General features: G+C 38.0%; 1 protein-coding gene across 1 annotated transcript; it reads left to right on the top strand.

Annotated features, from left to right (window-relative positions):
- Positions 1-2,076: 2,076 nt before the first annotated feature.
- On the top strand, positions 2,077-3,294 carry LOC148907811 (uncharacterized). Its single transcript, XM_089035757.1, has one exon. It carries the CDS (start codon positions 2,077-2,079, stop codon positions 3,292-3,294), a length of 1,218 nt encoding a protein of 405 aa, XP_088891883.1.
- The last annotated feature ends 14,325 nt before the right edge of the window (positions 3,295-17,619 follow it).

Here is a 17,619-nt window from a genome sequence, read left to right as displayed (position 1 = left end):
TTACCAAGAAGACCCAGTCATTATAGCAAGCATCATCAGTGAAAACCAGTCACTGACTGTATTTTACGATATCAATCATTAAATTTGCTCTAAGATGATGTGCTTCATTAAAGGAACATTGGAATTCAGTTTTTCCGTCGCATATATCTTGTACACAACATACCACTCCCACGCCGCAACTTCCGTGCCCTCTTTTAACGTTAGTATTACTTTTTGAGGGCTGATCTGGCATGGGACTGACAAAACGCTCAAATTTCCATTTCTTTGGATGAAACTCCACACGTCCAGACAAGTCAAGCAGTGTTTTAAGGGTGTTCTTGCAACTTTTGATGTATGCAGCGGACAAAGTGGAGGTGCAAGCCATCATCACAACGTACTGTTTGTTCTTCAACATAAAACACAGCTAGCCCCCAGTGACATTCGCTGATATGGACAGGCAAAAGAAAACGTCAGTGTCTTTAATGTTGTATATCCTGCACACTCGTAATAAAATATTTGTTTTGACATCTCTGGCAGTAACAAAGGATGGCAATAGAGCAAATTTGTCCCTGGATATTGCTTTATTTGCTCTTTGGCAAAACACTTGAATGAAGAAATGAATCATTACATCAGAAAGATATCTCTCGCCACAAAGCCTTGATAGCTCTTGAGACGCGATACAGTAGTCCGATGACTTGGCAACGAACGTTTCCTCTAAATTCCATCTGTCTAATAGTGCTTTAATCACCATATCGCGGTCTTGCTTTGGATATCGCGTAAACGTATCTTCGATCCACCTTTGTTCTGTCTGTACCTCGTGTTTTAGGTCTATCATGCGATGGTATCTTAGCAGTGTTAACAATCCTTTCATAGAAAAACTTCCAAACCCATCGATGCACATTGCTAAATTTTCCTTTCCTTTTTTTTCCCCCAAGCAGTTTAAAGCATCTTCTAGTCTTGACAGGATTCTTCGAGGGGTTCTGAAGTTATCGTCGTTGCGCAATAGATCATGAATGAATCCGTCATCTTCTTGGATGGTTGTTGTTGTATCCAGAACATCACAATCGTCATCAAACATTTCTAGAGGATTACTAACTTTCATTTCCGAACTGTTTCGTTTGTCAAATGCCTCACATTCGTCATCAGAAATTACGATGGGACTATGATCTTCGTCTTCTTGGGAGTGGATATCAGAACTTTCGAAGTTTTGTCGTGTTATACTACAAGAGGACGATACAGTCGAGCTATCTACCAAAAGAGGAATGTCATTTTCATCAACGAATGTTACGTTTCTTGTGCTATTTGGTTTTCTTTTCTTTAAGGTTAAGTCCTTCTGTAATAAACGTCCTTTATCTTCCTTCGTCGTTTGGCGCCGAAACGAGTTTCGTTTCCGCGATGACTGGGTCTTGATGCCTGCACTTCTTTTGACATCCGGCTCAAGGCCTTTTTTGTCGGACTTGCAGACGGGCTTTTTTTCTTGACGTTTTTGCTTGTGGTTTGTTTTCTTAATATCTCCTTCGACTCGTTGCTTAGAATAAGGTGGCTCCTGGGAATATTTTGAAGGATCTACTACATGTTTCCTTTTTCTGCCAAACCTTGACGTGGAGGAAAATTCTATGGCGCCATTGAAGGAAGAAGCTGGTAGCCACATGCCATCTTCCGGACCACAATTTTTGAAACGCACCCTATACACATAAAGACCATCTTTGTTCAACCTGCGTTCAGTTATTTCTTCAGCTGAACTAGATGATTTGTTTTCATCGTCATCTTCTTCATCATCATTGCCGGGTTTCATGTCGAAAGACACTGGGAACTAGGCGGACAAATTCAAAACCAAGATGGCTGCCACACATTGGAACTGTGCAAGTAGTTTGTGTTTAAACAGCTGGAGAACAAAGATTCCGGGGCTGACGTCTTATAGTCTTCGGAAAATCTCATCAGACGATTACTTGAGAAGGGAATACATGAAGGTTTTAAAAAATGATAATATAAATTGGAAAAAGGCTCGTATTTGTTCAGAGCACTGGTCTACCGGCAAGAGGGAAACCCTCGAAGATTATTCCCGACGTAACTTGCACAGGACGATATTTGGAAAAAATGAAGAAGTCAAAATTTTCAAAAGACAGAGCTAAAAAACTGACTGCTGCTAAAAGAGCGCTGTATGACAAGAAGGAAAGATGCAAAAAAAAAAAAAAGAGACGTGTCTTACAATACAGACAGGATGACAGTGAGCTTGATCCTGCTAAATCAGAAAACCTAGAAATTAGCAAGCTTCGCGAGTTAAAGAAGAAAAACGATGAAATTGAAAAGCTGCAAGCTCAAGTTAATAAACTACTGGAAGATCAGAAATTACAAGAAAAGAACTTTGATAAACTGATTTCTGGAATGAAGAGAGGTCAATTTTTATACAGCGATTTAAAAGAACAACCAAATAAGTTTTTTGATTTAACTGGTCTCTCGGTAGAAGAGTTTGATTGCCTTTATGCCTGTGTTCAGCCTTTTCATCTTATGAGCTATTCAGATTGTAAAACTGATGGACTATTCTCCAATAACAGAAAACTTGACTTAAAAACTGAACGGATGACTTTTTTTACTGTGAGTAGACACTCAATTCAGTTGAGTGTTATGGCTTGGATCACACAATGTAGTCAAGCAACCATTTCAAGGTGCTTTTGTGCATGGGTTGTGTTTTTGTCCACTCTTTTCGACTATCTTGACCTCCGCCCTTTACCTGGATTTGTGCAAGCATTCCTACCAAAAGTGTTTGAAGAGGCAGGTTTTTCTGAGACAGAGGTTCTTGGCGATGCTACTGAGTCATGGATTGCACAATCTGAAAACTTTGAAGTCAATAATATTACGTTTAGCAATTACAAGAACCATACCACAGGTAAAACATCTGTGTGGATTTTCCCCCATGGTGGATTGCTGTGTTGCAGTGACACATACCCAGGAACTATATCTGACAAAGACATTACTGAACTATGTGGGGTCCTGGATAATGTAAACAAAGAAAAAGTGGTGTTGACTGATAAGGGATTTGATATTGCAGAGTTGTGTCTCAAGAAAGGTGTACTGCACAACAGGCCACCAATGAAATTTAGTGAGCAATATGAATCATCAGAAATTAGTGCTAACTTTGACATTGCTACCTTGAGAGTATACGATGAAAATTACATTGGAAGGATGAGGGGTTGGACTATTTTGAACAGCTGCTGGCCTATGACAAGAATTGATCTGCTTGGTCATTGTTTCAAAGTCTTTGCTCATGTTAATATCTTGAAAACACCAGTTGGTCCAAAGGAATCATCTAGTTAATATAGTCAATGTATATTGGACATGGTTTTTCATAAAGCTTCGACTATTCCTTCATGATAAGCCTTTCAATCAAAGTACAACACCTGTTTCACTTTTCCCTTTTTTTTTTGAATTAGTTATTATTTATATATCAGTGAATTCAGTCATGTTTTATTAAGTTTATTTTAATAGGGGACAGCAATCAATAAGCACCAGTCAAGCTTGTTTGTAAATAAGAATACAACTAATATTATTAGCCTTTAGAGTACAAACACAATGCAATACAAATAGTACATAAGAGTACTAAATTTTGCTTATATCATTGTTTAATTTGACAAATTCTATTCTCCTTTTAGAGTTACAAGATAGTGAGTTTCTACACACATCTACATAGAAACACATTGTACTATTTTCTGTTCAGAAGTATTTTCAACTCAAATGGCAAACTCAAAATAAGAAAATTTTGTTCCATCAACTTTCCTATATTGTAGTAGCAAATATGCACAGTATTTAATGTTGTTAGTGTTTGTACTCAAACTAAGTAGTAAAGACTACTTGTTTACAGCGCCTTTCATAATTACGCGACCTCGAAAAATTTGGCGCCAGCCCAAAACATGCGTTTTGGCTGCCGTCAATCAAAATTACGATAACTACCGAATGGAATCCGATCGATGGCCGGAAGCAAATGCAAACAGCCGTGTGCCGTGTAAATATCTCAGTTCTAAGATGGTAAGAGAATTTCCCAAATCTCTCCGTTGGGGAGTCGTTAATTTACGTGTTATTCAAAATCGGTCCCTGCAGGAAATTGCAGAAATTCTTCAAGTAAGCTTAACGTTCGTAAAAAAAGTGTTAAAAATATATCGAGAAACAAAAAGTGTTGGGTATGGGCCAGCCTTTCGCCGTGCAAGACCTGGTAGACCGCGATCGATTATCGGTAAAATATTTTGTTTTGTAGAGGTTTCGCTAAATTTCCTCTATATCATGTAATATTTTAAATGTTATTTTATATAGGACGAGATATTTTGATGATTAAAAATCTAATTGAACAATATCCCGAGTTGTATCTCGATGAACTCCGCGACTGGATAGCTTATCTTACTGGACAAGAGTACAGTATCCCAACTTTGAGCAAATATTTACGGGGAATTGGCTTGACAGTCAAAAAGGTTTATATCCAACTTGTGAAGTATTATCTGTATTTTCTGCTAATTTTTATAAATGTGACCAGAATAAATAACAGTACCTTATTTACAGCTGCAATTGATTGCCAAGCAACGAGATGAATTACGGCGAGCACAATATCGATGATTCATTTCACAATTTGACAGTCATCAACTGTTATTTATTGACGAATCCTCTAAGTGTGACAGAACCTTTCAGGTAAAATTTTATTTTGAAATACAATAAAGCTAAAATATTTATCTTGCTTTCTTGGACGGTGTAAGAACCGCTCTCCACTCCTCCCCTTTTGTTTCACCATTTGTTTACAGGTTACTTGTATTTATTAACCAACAAATGATGAATACACAAAAATAGTACTATACTGCTGATACACTTTATAGTAAACACTACTGGTATGAGATCTGAGGTAACCTGGATTGCTAGGACGTACGTTATCCAAATATTTTTTTAGGGAGCATTCATTTTTTAGGAGAGGGAGGGGGCAGAGGCTGAAATTTTATGTGGCCCAATTTGCTGCCCCCCTGCCTAAGTTGTGCCCCCACCTTACTTGCATAATCATGTAGTCATATATGTAAAAAACTAAACAAGTGCCCTCCATTTTTCACTTGTGAATTTTCAATGACCCCCTCCTTAATTCCTCTGCCCCTTCCCCTTCCCCTTCCTAAGAAATGAATGCTCCCTTAGTAATTTACTGCTTGGAACTTAAGAATACTCTTAATAATTCATGATGGAGAATCTGATCTTGTTAAGAAATCTTGAAAACATCTTTATTTTTTAAAATCTTTATTCATTCTTCATTTATCTTTTGAAAAGCGAAAATATGGTCAGTCATTGCAAGGCACTAGAGTATCCAGAAAAGGAAATTTCCCTAGAGGAACGAAATACAGTATCCTGGCAGCAATTGCTAAAGATGGAATCAAAGAATCACATACCATAGTAGGGGCCTATGACAGGGCAGAGTTCGAGTTTGTAATGGAAAATTTCATCATTCCTCATGTTGGCTCATATGCTCTTCATCAAAGTTGTTCAGTAGTAGTAATGGACAATTGCAACCTCCACTATTCTGATCATGTTTTTAGGTTGATCAGAGCCAAGGGTGGTCTGGCTGTGTTCTTACCGTAAGTTAAATAAATTTATAACAAACTTACCAGAACAAAAATTTACTTCTCCATGCATGCACAATTTTATAAGCATTTTCATGCAAAGATTTTGAAGTAAACAAAATTTCTCACCAAAGTGACATTATCATTAATAGCGAAAATCCTTTGACTTATTTTTTAAATACCATACTCTCCAGATCTTAATCCCATAGAGCAGTGCTTTTCTGCAAGTAAGAATTGGCTTCAACGTCATCAGGATGTCTGTAAGAAATATCCCAAGCGTTGCTTTGATATAGCACTTTCAAAGGTAATTTATCCATGTAAGCACATGTCAATTCAAAATCATACAAAAAAATAAAAATTTAACTGTAACTTTTAGAATTTTATTTCAAACATTGGGGCTTTAACCCTGATGTTACTCCATTAGGTTTCAACAACCAGCTGCACAAACTTCTTTGTATCATGTGGTTACTTTTGAACCAAGACTTATAAAACAGCAAGTAGAAAGACAACAGGAGAAATGGTGCTTTTCATGATTACATTAACTGCCAACGTGTCAAGTTAGCTATTTTGACTCTTTTCTTTTTAAATCAACTAACAACTTATGGCTAGGTATTTAAATATAATAATATACAGGGCTTAAAATAATGGCTGGTCATCAGACAATGCCGGTCCTTCATGGAAACATGTTTGAACAAATCTTTTTCTCGACAGTCAATTGGACATGACCAAAAAACAGCCATTATTTTTAGCTCTGCATATATACTGTAATTCTTCAACAGCTTTTATTTTATTTTGAACTTTAGTTCTCTATATATTATTATCCTTTCTGACCTTTTCAACTCACCTTAATAAACTTTTTTATCAAAGTACACAAAGCAGATATTGGCCTACTCTATACAGACTTAAGTTTTCTTATTTCATTCACCAGTTTAAATTGCTCCTCTATATCTCTTATTCCTAGGTTTTCCAGTATGCTCTTTCCTAGAACTGGATAAATTATTGCCTCCAACATTGGCCCATCTATTTGGTTTTGCACAAATGATTCAATATGATTTTCCAAGCCAATTTTTTCCAACACTTGGATACATTCATTCTTGGTAAATTCCTGTAAAGCTAAACATCAGAAATGTAAAATGATTAGAATTTGTATATCAAAGTTAGTGAGGCCTGTTAATATATTCTAATAAATCATGTGGAGGAAACCAAAAGAAATCATAAAGATAATTCCTTAAGTATATCATTTCCAGACAATCTATTCACATGTATTTCTACTATGATTATTTATAAATTATTGCTAAAGCAGTTATGATATTTCTTTTGGTTTTCTCCACATGACTTGTTAGAACATTAGCAGACCTCACTAACATAAATTATTATAAATTGTGATACACCTATTCCAAAAAAATCTTGTCATCACCAAAGGCAATATGTCTTTTAGGAGCCCAAAAACTGTTGGAAGTGCTTGTATTTCTGTTTTTTATTCTACACACAGAGGTTAGTGTTAAGATATCCAGTGTTGTTTGTAGCCCCGAAACTGCACTTAAAGATTGATTATTTCTGTTTAGTTGACCTATCGTCTATTGCCTATTGCCTTTGGTGGTGATAACAAATTCACTATAATGCCACCTAACAGAAATGAGAGCATAAGTTCATAAATTACCAAAGAGGGATGGTGCTAGATAAGACATATCAAAAATTTTTTTAGCCCTTTTGAAAGGTGAAATTTTAACCCCCACCCAAAAAAAATCAAATAGCCATTACCAAAATAAAGACTTCCCTCCCTCTGTTGATTTTAAAATGCTACCAGTGGTAAACTATCATTAAATAGCTTACCCTTAGAAGTATGGAATGATAAGGATTGATTAGCTGAAGGATCCAGCTGGAACGTTGGTTGTACCTGCATTATACAAATATATATCTTAGGTTTATAAACATTTTCTTAAAAAAAAAAAAAAAAACAATTCACAGCTAAAATGAGAGCCAGTCATTTACCAATGTCCTATTATAATGGGAACTGTTCAGTAATTCAGTAATGACCCAAAAGGCAAAGATTTCATCAGACATAATATCAATCATGCATGGACATTCTCCACTGAACAGTCATTATTTTCACAGTGCTAGTTGGGACAAACCATTATTGGAATCACATAATACGTGAGTGAAATACTAAGGGTGTAGGATCCAAGGTTTTTTTTCTGGAAAGTGGTGTGGCAAGTGGGGGGGCGAGGCATCTGAGGGAGGTGGTACAAACCCAAAAAAGGAAACATAGGGGCACAAAATAGGAAAACGAAGTTTTTGGGGGTGTATTTCCCATGCTTCTCTCCCCTGTATGCAATACACAGTCAAGGTGATATACCTGATTTTTTAGTTGATACGCAGTTGTTGGACATCATTGCCAGAACTGCAGTCTGGAATATTTCAGTTCTCTTGCTTTCTTCCATAATCCTTTGTTGGTTTTGTAGTAAAAGCATTTCCATGAGGTCTCCATTTGATGCCATTTTAGAATCACTTGAATTTGAGCCACTGACCGAAGATGTACTACTACCTGGAGATAAACTTCTTCTAGTTTTTGGTGGGACAATAACCTGTTCAAGATACAGCTCCCACTCGGGTTCCTCTCCACAGCCAGATGACTTTCCTTCCAGAATCATATCTGTCCATAGCTGCAAATGCTTTGTACTATATCTCCGAAGGATTCCTTTCTTCTCTAAATCTCTTACCAAACTCACATGAATTTCATTCCACAGCTCATTATCGTTCTTTGAATCACTCCCTGTTCCCATGTCAAGTTTTCTTCTTCTTTTGGAAGGTATTGCACCTACAGCACATCAAAGAGTATATCATTAAGATTATATCATCAGTTAAATAATCAGTATGTCATCAGTTCAACAAAGCGAAAATATAACCTTTGATTACCTACCATTGTCACCATCAGAAGAACATTTGCTGACCACTGGGCACGCAATACGGATTGAATTTGTACCACGATATTCTTCTTTGCACTTTTGAAGATCTTCATCATTCTTCAACACAACTGGATTTTTATTTCCCTTTCTCAACCAAGAAATGCCTTTTTTGGGGACATAACATATGTTTTCATTTTCTTTTTTGTTCAGAAGATCAATAATATCTAGCAGTTTTGCATCGGTATCTACATTGTGTATAACTTCTGCAGATGATGAAGCCTTCCCTACTTCTGTGGTATGAACAAAAACATCATATGTCTTTTTCACAAGACGAGGTGACCTTCTTGGGGTTTGTAGCACATATGATGTTGTGTCTAGGGATGTAACAGCATCAATGTTACGAGAATTTAAAAATATCGTTATTCTTGATGTGGAAGAGGGGTGGGTTTATAGACCCTAAGCAGTATAAAATGCCCACTCAGAGAAATTGTCCTAGGAACAAAACAAATATTTTTGCATAAGAAAAGACAGCTTAGTTTGTCCTAGCCTCCAGTTCAATTACTATTGGGAATTAAAGTGCGAAGGGTCTATAGCGTATTTATACTGAATGCAAGTTTGAGGGAAAAATCGGTTTATGATATGCCATACAGGGTCCTGAACGAAGTCCTAATCCCATTTCCCAGTGTAAATTTTGGCTTAAATCCCATAGTTTAAGATTCCAAAATCCCATCGAGTTTTTTTTCAAATTTTCAATCCCATGCCCTTTTTTTTTTTTTTTTTTTTTTTGCTTGTGAATCCCAACTCCAATTTTACCCCTTCGGGACCTGATAAACCCTGAACTGCAGTAAGATAATTTTGCTTACCATTTTTATCCAACTCCGCCGCCAAATACATCCTATCTGTTCTCCCTGATTTCTTGCCGCTTGGGTACTGTAAAGGATATTCCTTCAATAATTCAGAAATATCACCATCGCCATTCAGACAAATTATTGCCTTTCCTTTGGCGCGCTTGAAGTATAAACGCTTCACTCGTTGTCCGTGGCCATTTCGAGGTATGTAATCCTCAACGCAGCAAAGTAGCGTATCATAAGTCCACCTGTGAGGAAGCAAGAAAGGAGTAGTCTCGGCTCCAGACACTTTTCCATCTTTGACTTGCAGGAATAGAGCTACCTCCCTCTGTAAGAAAGAGAATCGGATGAAATATTTACAGCTGCAAGCTTACGTCAAATGAATCCACGAGGTTTTGACCAAGGCAGTATATTTACGGGCAATATAAACTATAACACACTTGAGTAAAACATGCTTAGGAGAACGAAATTTTTTCTTACCTGATCTTCAATATTATCAACTATTTGAGTCTCGTCCAAGTCCGGTAACGGGATTGGAATATCCAGGAATTGAGAATCTTCCATGTCACCGGCCATTTTGTTTGTGAGGAAAAGAATCTTGTCGCTCGGCCATCGATCGGATTCCATTCGGTAGTTATCGTAATTTTGATTGACGGCAGCCAAAACGCATGTTTTGGGCTGGCGCCAAATTTGTCGAGGTCCCGTAATTATGAAAGGCGCTGTAATGTTTTTCGTCATAGTGTTTATCCTCGACCTCAACGATTTAGTGTTTTCAAATGTTGGGATGGTGCCTTCACCAAGCTTAGTGAGGTACTTGTTTTCCTCATGTGGCCACTCTGTTATTTCCTTGTTTTCAAGAATTTTATCAGTAAATGTTTTGCAAACTTCAATGAGAAGACTATTCTTTTCAATCAGAAAAATGTTTGCACAGTTTTGTTCTGGTTGATAAGACTCTAAGAAAGTTATCCTTGCTCCAGTACATTCCATCTGGAAATTGCATTGAATGATATGTGAAGCAGTTACACTTGTAAGAGGTGTAGTACTTTCTGAAGCTCGTGTCTTCACCTCGACTAGAAATGTCTGTCCAAGTCCATCTGGACTAGCACCATACCTTGGATCAGTTGGGTAATGGAAGTAGCCACTGGTTGAAATGGGAACTCCTGTAATAAATAATAGAAAATGAATTATTAAATTTTAAAAAATATGTTAGTTTTGTTTGATTCTTTCCCTTTTTTCTAAACGACAGGTAGACAAATAGACACTTATTATTTTCTTGTTATTTTATTACATAGAAATTTACCACATACAATTACACTTTTACATTATCATTTTGTAAAAATGTATTAACATTTTATCATAAGTCAGCAAATATCTATGAATATCATGTTATTTGATAATGTGAGTAATGCACAAATAACATACCTGTTATTTTTTCGAATAATTCAATCGCTTTTCCCTCAAATTCCACACCTCTAGTATAGTTCTTGAACTCTTTTGGAGCAACCTTATTCTCATCCAGCTTATTATGAATGCAATACCATGCTTGATCAAATTATTTGTGACCACAAAAACCAATAAGCTTGGTATTTTGCTTGCTGTTATCTTTCCTACCCGTAGTGCCTGCCATTCACCTGCTCCCTGTTCTACAGACACATAATTATGTCCACATGGGTGTACTTTTTTGTATAAAGGAAGTTTTAGCTCAATTATATTTTCTTTAGATGCATGGAGTAATTGTAGTAGATGCAAGACTTCTTTATCTTCATTTTGATACATTAATTTCCTTCGGAACAAAGCATTTTATTCCCCTCATTTTGTTGCTGTGATTCCTGTTCATGTTCAAGTGTTGCCTTAGTTTCTACATTTAAGGTGGGAACCGTTACTGTAGACTTAACAGGACTTTTTGTGATAAGAATCTCATTGTCAAATAGAGTTTCAATATATCTGCAGTAATCATGATCCATGAAGACTACTTTTGCCCTCCATGTGTTATTATAGTTGTTGTAGTTGTAGCAAGACCTGACTTTATATTATATCTTCTTAATGTTTTGTAAAAATGTATGTGCAGTTGTTGCTTGTCTATGCCACTAACAACTTGACAGGACATTTTATCAACATCTCTTTTGTAGTAATCATTTCTGTCTATATCCCCTGTCAACTCTGTGCTTTTCTTCCGATTCTTCCTTCTTCGCCCCTTATCATTTAATGGCTTTCTTGTGGACCTTGTATTTCTGAATGACCTTAATACAATGTGTGAGGTCTTTGTTGGAACTCCTGCCTTAGCGCCTTTCCGATGCCATTTTTGCATCTTTTCGGTGCAAGTTAGGGACAGCAGCCTAGTTTTGTTCTTATTGTATTGTTCTAAGAACATTAACAAAGCATTAGCATGGCAGCAAATGCCGCATTTACCTATGGGGCAGGTGCAGTGTCCTTTGACCGGAATATTGTTTACAAACATAACGACAGCCGGACGTGTGATTTCTTGTCCAGCTTTTAATTATCATTGCTTTCACAAACGTTTTCCCATCAGTTTGCATGCACTTAACAGTTTTAATCTTCCTAGAAAATAACGTTCGCCTTGCCTTTCTCGACTGACCTTTGCTTCCCTATTTTTTGATGCTTGTGTAATTAGAAATTGTTTTAAAATTCACTTTCGGATATAGAGAAGAGTCTGCATTCCAAGCACTTGATGATGGGGGAATCTCCGAACTTTCCATGCTGGTTTCAAAATCATACGAGGTGTTTACCTGGCTTAATCTTTTCTTGAACAGGTTTTAGCCTGTCAATAAGCTCTTCTTTCGTTCCCTTTCCTTTCAATCTAAACTCCAGTGATACTGCCCTTAGGTCCTCCACTCTCCATTTTGTTAAGTCAGTGTTTTCGTTTTGCAAATCCATCGCTGTTTTCGTTTTGACCGGGGCTTTACTATGATCTTTTTTGTCAGAAGACGACGTCATGGAATTATCTCCAAGTTTAGTTTTCATTTCACTCCCAATTATATAAAAAAACTACTTCAAAAACGCAGTATAAAGTTCAAGTATTTACTTTTCTGAAGAAGGGCTTGGTAACTTGAGCAAATTTGTCTGCCTCGTTCCCAGTCTCTTTCGACATGAAACCCAGCAATGCAGAGCTTGTGGCGGATTACATGATGTAGGGCGTTGAGAGAATCCCATGTCATTAAGCATTTTGCGGGAATTGGAATGGAGGGCGAAAAGGCCTTTTACGGAAGCATGTGGTAAAAGCTCAACAGGGCCTAGAACAGAGGATGCACTTTTCCATGGAGTAAGGATCACTTCATTTTTAATGGCATACATCTCTTCTTCTTCATCATCATCGTCATAATCATAAATGGAGCACCTAAGTCTCGCTGAAGCATTGGGCTTTAGTTGAAAGCTAGCTACGTCTGATCCATCGAAGGATTGAATAGCTTCTATTCTTTCATTGTCGTAGTACTTCTTCCCCTTGACAACTGCTTTAAGGGCAATGTCGCAGAATCTTACGATGTTGTGTTCAGGATTTAATGGGGCCTTTCTAGGGAGATACTTAGCAGCTACATGTCTTTTGTTCCTCGATCTTGATATGTATTCCCTAGGTAAAACAAGCTTTACTGCTTGCCTAATATGGATCATTGTAATTCCTTTCGTATCACGCTTTGAAATTTTCTACTTTTTATCCTGCTTTTTTAGATTAGATTCCTCCATACTTTCGTCTTCGGCTTCAGCTGCACTGGAGTCAATGTCTTCGCGATGTTCGAGATGTTATGTTGCTACACATTCGTTCTCGTCGTTTTCACTCTCGAGTGCTGCTTCTACTTCCTTGTTGATAGTACTTTTGTCACTATAGAAAGACTCTTTTAGCTTGTTGTAATCCTTGTTCACGGGATTCTTTGCTATAATCATGTTGTCTGGGTGCTTAAAAGTGTAAGGGGTTTCCCAAGATTTAGCGCGCTTCAGAAGTTCTACGCATGCTGATGGCATGTAGGTTTCGAATAATTTCTGTCCAATACTTACTCCCTTGCGGTGAGATTCTTTTTGTTCAAGTAAAACGTCACTGTAGCTGACAGGGTAGTCGTAACCAGATTTCTTAGAAGCTTCTTCTTTGTTGTTTTTAAATCCAAATGCAAGACGGCGGCGTTTTGAACTAGACTTTATTCCAGCTCCTGCAAGTTTTTGCTTCACGTTCAAGTTGTACTGTACGCTGGAACTTCTGTGCAGGATATCAACATAAGATGGCTGGGCGTCGAGTGTTTGAATCTCATCATTGCTCTTTCCTTACATTTCGCTTATGATGCGTTCAGTGGTCTTTGTGCCTGAAAGATTTGGCGAGGCAAAATATGGGGCTAGATCTTTGAAATGCATGAACATTGCTAGTTGGTGAGCGGTTGCAGCCGCAAACAAAACTTCTGCTGAAGAGTAACATCTATAAGTATTGAAATGTCCTCTTTTCGGTGGATCATGTTTAGCACCAGGACTTGCATGAAGGCGCAGCTTCAGTAATTCGAGACATTTCTTCCAAAGACGTAAGATCATGATGGCACATGATATTGAACACTGTACGTCTCCTTGGTATCCAAAGTCAGCTTTCCTAAACGGTTCCATAAGATGATAAACTGCTCTTATATATAGGCTTGTTGCTTGTGAGCCTGGGATGAACTCATCAAGAAGATCCGCCGTTCGTAGGGTGAAAAGTCTTTCACATGCGTCGGAATTCTGGTCAAAGAAATAGATTAGAACAAGATCCATAGCGTTAAATCCACAATCCATTCCTAGCTCTTCACATTTCCTACGAAGATCTCTAAGATGATTGACTGTGGCCAGCCGAGTAGTTTTCTTTCCATCTTTCCAAAAGGTAAGCTCACGCGTTTGATATTTGAGGTTCTTAAGGAACAATCTTTGTGCATGATCATAGTTAAGATAGGCTATGGAAGGAAGGGACCAAAAGTAAGGAGCAAGAAATCGTTCGTCGCTCTCGCCAAGACCAAGAAAAACTACTCCCTTCTTGAGTTCGTTGTGGCTTGGCGTCATCAAGTGGATAGCGGCTGACAAAGAAAAACCAGCAGCATTAGTAGAAAAGCCCATCAGATTTATGGGGAGCTGTCTAGGTTTCCCATTTTCATCGTAAAACGCGAGAAATCTCAAATGTTCCCAGTATTTCAACAAATGTTGTGCTTTATACCCGCTGTCTGGCGTCGGCCACATACAGTAAATTACTGTCGGTTTTTCATGTGACGTGAGTGAAACTAAATTATGCACCGAAACAGTTTTTGAGAGTTGTTTGGAGGAGACCAAGGCATCTGAAAACCGTTCTAGGGCGGTAAAATCATCTGGGTCTCCTTTGCTTACATCTCGTCTAGGAATAGGACGCGTATTTTCTTGGTTCCATTTTTTGACGTCTGGGTCCCAACTCTTTCCTAGAAGAACTACTTTTCCATCTCTGTTCTAGTAAGGCTGAAGATATCTTAAAGCTCTAGCACCGTCACTTGATTCGTTAACTGGCATCCCTTTGAACAAAGTGGCTGCACTAGACAAAGCTGACTGATTAATCCCTGGATCAAGCGTTTGTGTCTTTGCATGATTGGAAGCGGTAGTCACTCTTGCTAGTCCAAAAATTTTAGACAAGATGGCATAGTTTGCAGGCCCCAGCTCATTACGAAACAGACCACTAATATTCTTCACCAAGTCTACATAATGGTGATTGTTCTTTTTTAGAAGTTTCGACACAAGATTTCGAAGAACGAGGACTTGAATTGGATTGGATTTAACAATACCGCTGTTCATGAGACGATTCAAGTCTAATACAAACTTTAAAATCGTCTTTGTTCTGGCGGGAGGAAAGTAGTTTTGATTCCCATTCGAAGGGTGTCAGATTAGTTTTAATAAGTTATAAAACTTTTTTTTCCGCTTCCTGTCTCTTTTGCTTTTCTTTCGACAGGGCACTCGCAAGCTCTATTCGTCGAGCATACCAGGTGTTAAAGCCCGCTAAACCAATTCTGTTCTCATAGTCTTTGTAGGCACTACTTTGACGGTGGCGTATGGTGTCCATCAGCTCTCGCTCTTGTCTTGCGCATTTGGTACACGTGAAAGGATGGTCGCCATACGACAGTGCATAACCTTCGCATGGAGGGTGAATGATTTTGATCCCTCCTTCTATATCAATGCTTTTTCCATGCACAGTTATTTTTCGGTATAGGGGTATGAAAAGAGATCGTGAAGAATTATTGGCTTTGTCTACTATGTCAGCTGCATCAAGGGGATGCTTCTTTTTCCAACCATTATAACTTGAGCAGTCCTCAGGTCCTATCACTGATTTGTAGCATCGCAATACACCGTTAGATTTCATTTCCTTGATAGATAGGAAAAATAGATAGGACTGTTGTGCGGCGAATCTGCTTGTCGTTTAAGAAATGTTTAACGACCTCTGGGTCCCACAATTAGCAACATTAAACTTTTTGCATTTTTGGACATCCAGAGGTCCATTCCCGTTTAAAGAAGGTGTAATGAAGCTCGTGATTTTGGGATTGACTTCTGTTTTCATTCTTTTCGGTGCATCATCGTTTAGGATTGTAGTTCTCTTTGTCTTTAGGTTTGTTTATAAGTGTTCTATAGCTTTTGTTTCGCTCGTTTCAGTCTAAGTATTTTCGTCATTGTTTCGTCATTTAGTCTTGTCCCTTAGGAGCTTTCGTACGCCTTATATACGCCCTCTATGTAAATACTTAGTTGGTGCTCGCAGTTTCGTCCCTTCGTACACAAATGTAAGTTATTCGTTTCAATGGTTCTTATCGTTTTGCAGTTTAATGTTTCGTAGTTTTTCCTATTTGTCGTACTTACTAAGTTATTTATCTATTTAATGTATTCAGTCTTTACCGTACGTTTTACGTATGTGTAAGAAATAAAATCAAGAGTATGGGACAAGCAGTGCCAACAAGGATTGCATCTTTATCATCTTCACTTTCTAAGAACTGGAGGGCGTCTTGGTGATACTTGGAATAAAAATGCTGTTTTGTTTGAACAACACCAGAAAATTCGAGTTTGGCGCTGCCTTCAAGTATGCTCTGTGTGTTCACGTCTTTGATCTAATAACATGGCGGCTTTTGTGATTTTCCAGTGCCCATTTCTGATGAGGAATGCAGAGTTCGCACCTTATGGTGCTTTTACCTCGGTATGCGAACTGTGGGAAGAGTTCACCGCTTGTTGCAATTGGAAAAGTGGTCTTTTTCGAAAGGCTTCCGACTTTGAAAGGTGGAAATGCAGCAACTAGGAACGATCTCATTCGCGCATCGTTCGAAGGAGAAATAGGACCAGCATATTGATAGCCATAGGTATTCTTGGTAAAAAAAAGAAGAGAGATACTCCATGAATGTCTTTGGGTTTCCTGGAAGATTTGCAGAACGCATCTTCTGAATCTTTTTGTGGTGAAATGTAAAGAAGTCTTCACTTGAAGAAGATAGCAGAGAATCGTCAAATAGGAGGTTCGTCATTTGACGAGTCTTCAATTTTACCATTTTCTGAATCTGAAGGCACCTCATAAGACGACATTTCTATGTCGGTTTCTTCTTTCTCTTGTACTAATTCCGAGTAAAAACTTTCTGATTCTGAAGAATCTTCTTCATCATCTTCTTCTTCATCTTGCTCATTTTCTGAGGTACTTTTACTCTCAACCTCAGAAGCGCTTTTAAAGTAGTTCTCAGGTGGAATGTCTGGCGTACTTGGGTTTGACTGCTCTTCCGGGAGTAATTGGTTTGAATACGCGCCTTGGCTTTTCTCGATATCCAAAGGGTCAGAAGAGATCACAGGTGGAATGTCGTAAATGGGCTGTTGGTGTTTTTGTGTGAACTGCTCTTCTGAAAATTCTTCTCCTTTTTCGATGCCTCTGAACCCCACTTTCTTTCCTTTGCGAGTAACTGGTAACACTCGACCTATGAAACACGTCTGCGATAAAACATTTCCAAGCATCGAAAAAAACTTTTGCCTGTCTAAGAGTGCCATTGCGCTTGATTGATATTTGCACCAAATAACATCTTTACTTATAAAGGAGTCCAGGGAGCCAATATTGAATGTTGTTGAAAACCACGAACGCAAGTGTTCCTTGGGCTTTAAACATAAGGATATGGTGCATCAGTTTTGTAATGGGTTACTTGAAAAATGCATATGCAATGAGAACGATTAGTCGAAAATGCGGTACCTTGACATTCTGATTGATAGTAGGACATGCCATTACTTATGAGCTTCCTTCGCCGCACTCTAAACAAAATAAACAGTCAGCAATCATGACGTATTAATTCGAAAGTCTCTGATCGGGGCAAATTCGTA

Source organism: Actinia tenebrosa, unplaced genomic scaffold (assembly GCF_029948245.1).
Source record: "Actinia tenebrosa isolate PJP-AT-01 unplaced genomic scaffold, QUT_ActTen_1.0 PGA_scaffold3__52_contigs__length_22856419, whole genome shotgun sequence".
NCBI lineage: Eukaryota > Metazoa > Cnidaria > Anthozoa > Actiniaria > Actiniidae > Actinia > Actinia tenebrosa.
The sequence above is the reverse complement of the archived record's forward strand: the minus strand, read 5'-3'. Positions and strand labels throughout refer to the sequence as shown.

Excerpts from the sequence above, each read along its gene's own strand:
- LOC148907811 (XM_089035757.1), top strand. The coding sequence starts at position 2,077 with ATGAAGAAGTCAAAATTTTCAAAAGACAGAGCTAAAAAACTGACTGCT.